This window comes from Notechis scutatus, chromosome 7 (genome assembly GCF_049901735.1).
Source record: "Notechis scutatus isolate UNSWTSFEM ecotype Mainland chromosome 7, rNotScu1.2, whole genome shotgun sequence".
In the NCBI taxonomy this organism is placed as follows: domain Eukaryota; kingdom Metazoa; phylum Chordata; class Lepidosauria; order Squamata; family Elapidae; genus Notechis; species Notechis scutatus.
This window is the reverse complement of record NC_142015.1, coordinates 16,235,665-16,241,664: the sequence shown is the minus strand read 5'-3', so window position 1 is coordinate 16,241,664 and position 6,000 is coordinate 16,235,665. Positions and strand designations below refer to the sequence as shown.

At 41.4% G+C, this 6,000-nt stretch overlaps 1 protein-coding gene across 1 annotated transcript; it reads left to right on the top strand.

Annotated features, from left to right (window-relative positions):
- The first annotated feature begins 210 nt into the window (after positions 1–210).
- Positions 211–4,952, top strand: PANX3 (pannexin 3). Its single transcript, XM_026671315.2, has 5 exons — positions 211–669; positions 2,135–2,277; positions 2,513–2,727; positions 3,066–3,715; positions 4,704–4,952. Exons 1-5 carry the CDS (start codon positions 489–491, stop codon positions 4,736–4,738), a joined length of 1,224 nt encoding a protein of 407 aa, XP_026527100.2. The 5' UTR covers positions 211–488; the 3' UTR covers positions 4,739–4,952.
- Positions 4,953–6,000: the final 1,048 nt, after the last annotated feature.

Genomic DNA, 6,000 nt, shown 5'->3' with positions numbered 1-6,000 from the left:
TGTTCTGAGTGGGATTCTCTCTCCCACCTTCACCTTTTAAGATATAAACTGTTGGCCAGCCATTTGATACCCGCCCCTGGAAATTGCTGGATCTGAAAATCGAATACACTGCCCTACCTCTTTACCAGTGGTGGCTAGAAATAACATCTGCTTATGAAAGAGGGAGATAAAACCACACGGCCCAGCCTTGCCATGTTAAGCCTGTGGTTGGCCAGAAACAGTGGAGTCCTTTACCAATCACAGCATACCCCCAGTCAACGGCTCTATTTCTGGGCTGAGGGTAGTTGCAGAGAACAGGTTGCCCTGTAATTATCATTCTGTTTAGCAAACAGCCAAGCTGGTCATTTACAACTGCCTGATGCTTAATTCCCCATGGAGGAAACCTAAGGCATCCATCGTCAAGACATCTCCCACCTTAGATGTAGCTGAGCCCTTGGAGAGGCTGCCTCTTCTGTTGTGTGCATGCTTGGCCCCTTTAGAACAGAACCATGTCAATTGCACACACGGCTGGCAATTACATGCTCTCGGATGCGCTGCTGCCAGAGCCAAACAGGCCCAGAGCAAAAGGGCTTCACTTGGAGCTGCCATGCGATCGCATCATGAAGTTTGTCACAGTGGGGCTCCCACTCTTCTTGGTGTCTCTCATGTTTGCCCAGGAATTTTCCACTGGTAGGTCGATTTATTATTCTTTGAAGAGGGTGGAGGGGTGACCAGTTGTTTCTCGAGGCCTTCCGAGGGGCTGAGGGAGATGCCAGCAGGGGGGGCAAGGACAACATGTTCATTCTTTTTTTAAAAAATGAGTTTACTGCAAGCCCAGTACGCTAACTTGAAACAGATTTCGATACTGAATGTAGCATTTGCAAAATCAATCCAGGAGTTTCGTATCTGAAGCCTTGACTCTCTGGATTCACTGTGGGACTTCAATAAATATAGGATTGAATTATGAAGCGCATTCAAACCACACCGTACAATTTTAATATATAAAATGTGAAATCTCCTCTCAACTTAAAATTGTGACATTAGACATTTTACTTCTAGCGGACCGTGATGTGATTTTACTTCTAGCGGACAGTTATGAAGAAAACATGTCAATCATCAGCCTGAGTGTTGCTTCTAATATAGGGAAAATTAGATGTTTCAGAGACACAGTTAAAAATTATTCCGTATACAGGATTTCATTGCAGTAGGTAGTAGCTGATTGCAGTTCTTATCCAATGGGCTTCTCCAACCAACAAAGGGGAAGTTCTGAGATGACAGTTCCAACAGATTTAGAGAATGTCAGTTGGAGTAGCTTGGAGAAATCCAGCTTCAAATTTTCACCCAGTCATGAAGTTCAATCACTGCTATCTTTCAGTGAGATTTTTGTGATGCAAGGGCTGAATCCAAATATGTATCTTGGAAAAGAGACACTGGAATACTGATGTTTCTTTTTCAAAATAACTCCCATTAAGTTTGGTAGCTGCAATTCCAGGTATTTTTCCTTGGAAACAAGCCCCATTAAACACCGCAAAAGAGATAATTCAGAAGAACCAGCATTACACTGAATAAGGGAAGACATAAAGGTACCTATTCCAGAAGCAACAGTGTCTCGTTTGATAGTATGTACCCAAAACAGGATGATCCGTGTGTGGTTTTGCACAAATCTGACATTGGTTAGATGAGGTTTCATGGCTGCAATTTCACAGCCTGCCTCAGGAATTCATTTCTGGAAAAGAATGCCTGTGTGAGGTTTAGTCGATCCAGATGGAATAAACAAAACTTATTTCTCTCTCTGGCTTGCCTCAAAGCTTGTAAAATATTTTTAGGGATTGATATTTTTTTTTTTTTAGCACACCCAGCCCACAGAGATGATGAACAGAGTTTACAAGAACTGCCACAGTAGGGACAGCATAATGGGCCCAATTTCTTAATTACTTTAAAAAATGGGGAGCAGTTTGATGCCAAATGTTGGCTAAGAGGGATTAAGGTTGGGCACGGATCTCATCTTGATAGACTGCAAAGACCGTCCATGCCGAAGGTGGTTCAAAACATAGCAGAGAAGCTCTCTGTTTTTACTATCATAGAAGAAGCTGATGGATGTTGCAGTGTTAGAAAGAAGGATGAAGATGAGTATGATTCTCTTTCTCTATCACAGGATCCCAAATCAGTTGCTTCTCTCCTAGCAACTTCACAGCAGAGCAGTCTCATTTTGTTGATGCCGTGTGCTGGGACTCCTTGCTTCACTACAATTCTGAACCTGCAAGAGATGCTGCATCCAATTCCCTCTGGGTCTTCAAGGTATCGGGGTGAAGAACGCCATCTGTTATCTCTTGGGTGCACAACATGTGGATCCCAGGGCATAATTGGTAGTAGTCTACCCCAGTGTATCTCAATCTTGGCCGCTTTAAGAGGGGTGAACTTCCAACTCCCAGGAATTCTGGAAATTGAAGTCCACCCCTCTTAAAGTGACCAAGGTTGAGAAACACTGTTCTACCCTTCAGCCGACCACACTCTTCTCGTTCTGTTTTTCTAGGTCTTCCCATATTCTTTGCTGGTCATTGCAGTTGCCATGTACCTGCCTTATCTGCTGTGGAAGTATGCAGCTGCCCCCTCACTCAACTGCGATTTGTTCTTCATCATTGATGAACTAGATAAATCCTACAATCGTTCCATCCGCTTGGTGCAATACATGGTGAAGCTCCAGCAATCGGAAGAGGATCCAGAGGATTTTTGGGAGGAGCTTGACCTGTAAGTGACAGGCGGATCTGTGATCTGCATGCTAAATTTCCATTTCCGTTCCCAGAATTTTCAGTCACAAAACCACAGACAATAAGAAAGCATTACATTGTAAATTTCTCCCTGCATTCGTATTAGAATTAGAATTCTTTTATTGGCCAAGTGTGATTGGACACACAAGGAATTTGTCTTGGTATATAGCAGTGACTGTTCTTGAGGTTATCCTTCATTAATCTCCAGGACTGTCCTCTTCTGGGTTGGTTGTTTTTAAGTCCCACACATGGAAAAAGTAGCACATCACTAGAAGAGTGCTAGTTTATTCTTATTTTTGTTTTGTTTTTCCCCCCAAGGGCTCGCAGTGAGAGATACTTTGAGTTCCCTCTCCTGGAGAGATACCTGACTTGCAAGCAACGTTCCCATTACTTGGTCATCATTTACGTATTGAGGAACCTCTTCCTCCTCTTTCTTCTGGCTGTCAGCTGCCTCTACTTGGGATACTGTCACTTGCAGGTCTTTTTTCACGATAAATTCAGATGTTCAATCAAGGAAGGGCTTCTCGAAGAATCTGATGTTCCAGACTGGATTCCTTGCAAGCTGGTTTTCTTCTCCGTTTTCCAAGTTACCAGCATCTGCCTTGGGTCTGTGTACATCCTTCTGGGCCCAGTTGTCCTCTACCACCTGCTTCAGCTGTGTCAGTGGGACAAGCGGCTTCTGTCCATTTATGAAATGCTGCCAGCATTTGATCTCCTGAGCAAGAAAATGCTGACTTGCCCATTTAATGATCTCAACATCATCTTACTCTTCCTGCGGGCCAACATCTCGGAAGTCAAATCTTTCAGTAGACTGAGCGTACTGAGTACTCTCAAGGATATTTCACCCAACAAAGAAAGCATAGACACAGTTGTAGATTTTATGACCCTCCTTGCTGGCCTGCAGCTGGCAAAGCCAAAGCATAATTCCAATGCCAACGAGAATTTGCTCCATCTTGAGAATGAAGCTGGTAAGTAAAACCCACTGAAAACTCTGCTGAAATCTGCTGGTTTCTCCGGGTATTTTTTTTTTATTGTGCAAAATATATTTCTTGTTACTCTAGTCCATGCTCAAAGTGTATTCTTTTGATGAGATATCTGTACCTTCTCTTTCGTTCCAAGGGAGCAGAAGGCAACCATGTAAATTGTGGCACCAATACTCTGCAGCCCCTTTGGCTGCTGCATTCCAAATCTCCACTGGGTCTTTGTTGGAATATAACCAGATATAACCCAAACTACTGCAGTCTGAGGTTGTGCACTTTTTAAAATATAAGCCAAGGTGTTATTTTAATCAACACTTGCTGTTATTGGATAGGCCTCACAAGCTCTCCTCCTTTTATGGAAAGCTCTGGGAATTTTCTTTCCTCGAAAGAGAGAAGGAGAAAGCATATGCAACATCACTTTCTGTACCTACTGGGGGAAGGATTGGGGGTGGAATCATTTATTTCCCACATGACTGACCTGGTTTTATGATGGTTTTTGTGGTGGTTGCTAAGAAAAGCACTGCTGTCATTATGCAAATCCACTGCTTGCTATGGGGAGCTTTTGCCAAAAGTCAGAAATAAACTCTGGTTTTCAGCAACAATGCCGTAAATTGTAGTTGGTTGCCAAATGCCCAAAATGTGGTCATGAGACTGTAGAGGGCGGGGCCTGTTGGAACTTCAGTCATAAAGACCTTTGGGGGGGATCCTTCATAACTATGAACACTCACTAAATAGCTGGTCAAAAGTCAAGGATCAACAGGTCATACTGTTTTATTGGACTATTATGTTCTACCACAGTCACTTTTCTTGAGATAGGAAGTCATATAGATTTGCTTAATAAATAATTAAATATGTTCCACTTTAGACTCCTGGAGGAAAATAATTCAAATATCTGAATTACAATATCCAATTCCAATCTAGGAACTCATTCTAGGAATGCATCATTTTAAACTTTTCTTTCTTTCTTTTATACCAGAAATGAAATCTATTTTGGAAACCAAAGAAAACTGACTCAGGAATGGATTCGATAGAGCAGCAAAACAGCAGAAAAAAATGGAACTAGTGAAGAGAACTGAGCGTAAAGAAAGGCTACTAAGACCTTTCCCTGGGTGTATTTTGGGTCATCTTTATTTATTCTTTTTTGGAAGGCAAGCAACTGTTCGTTTTCTGGTATTACATCCATGAGTTTCACCCTTATAATAAATATAAGCATGCAGGTTACCTAATGGAACCCTAAATTTTGCATTTTTTACAGTCTCACTTTCTTATAAAGCTAGATTTGTATTTCCTCTATGACAACGTCAACACTTCTGGTCCTTTAGATCTTTTGCTGCTTTCCTTAAGCTTATAAGATCCTTGTTGTAAAAGTAGACTTTTGTTATCTCAAGTTTTCTACTCTGAAATCACTAAGAAGTATATAAAAAATAAACCTCGTGCATTTTTAAAATAGTGGATGCACACAATCCATGGTGGAAACAGTTCGAAATGCACCTTAATTCCTTTACACAAGAAAGTGAAGCTTAAAAGCTGGTTGAAACTGATAAAGCTGAATCATCTTTTCAATGTTACACAACTTTGGATGATTGATTTAAAATTATATTCTTTAAACTTGGCACTATCATCATAAAGACCAGTGATTAGGTTCACAGGTCTATTCACCCATTGTTTACTATATAAAATTATAATCAGCTTAGATAGCCACGACCCCCTTTTTAAAAAAATAAGTGTTAAAAACATGCTGAGCCAAAGCCAAACATAGTGGTTTAAGTACAACGTATGAATGAGGCTCGTGCTTCTTGTACTCACTAGTTGACTTATCAGAGCTGAGCCGCAAGTTCAACCAGAAGCAGAGTATTCAGAGAAAATTCTGTGTTCTAAATAATTTATGGTTTTAAATATTAGGGGCTGGGGTTTTGGGGGAGTTTGTACTTGGTGCCTTCATGTCAGACTTGAATCTTAGGAGACTGACTATAGAGACTTCTTCCTGGAGGTGTTTTCTTTGCACCATTTTTGTACGTGATTTTCTCTTGCCTTCTTCCCAGGGCTCACGAAGAAGGACTGGTCCAAAGTCCCCACAGTTTAGTTCCTAATGTGGGGCTAAGGCTAAGGCCAATTTCTAACCCTGTGCCTTTAACAATGACACCAAACTGGCTTTCTTAAAGTTTAAGACCAACCTTTTAAATTGTTCCTGGGAAGAAATGAAGACAGAAATCCAATACAATTAAGCTAATGCTCTTCTCTTCAGCATTCAGCAGCGACATGGGTGTTGTGTT

Coding starts and splice junctions, on each gene's coding strand:
- PANX3 (XM_026671315.2), top strand. CDS start 489: ATGTCAATTGCACACACGGCTGGCAATTACATGCTCTCGGATGCGCTG. Junction 2,278..2,512: donor ATTCCCTCTGGGTCTTCAAG/GTATCGGGGTGA, acceptor CTGTTTTTCTAG/GTCTTCCCATATTCTTTGCT. Junction 3,716..4,703: donor CCATCTTGAGAATGAAGCTG/GTAAGTAAAACC, acceptor CTTTTATACCAG/AAATGAAATCTATTTTGGAA.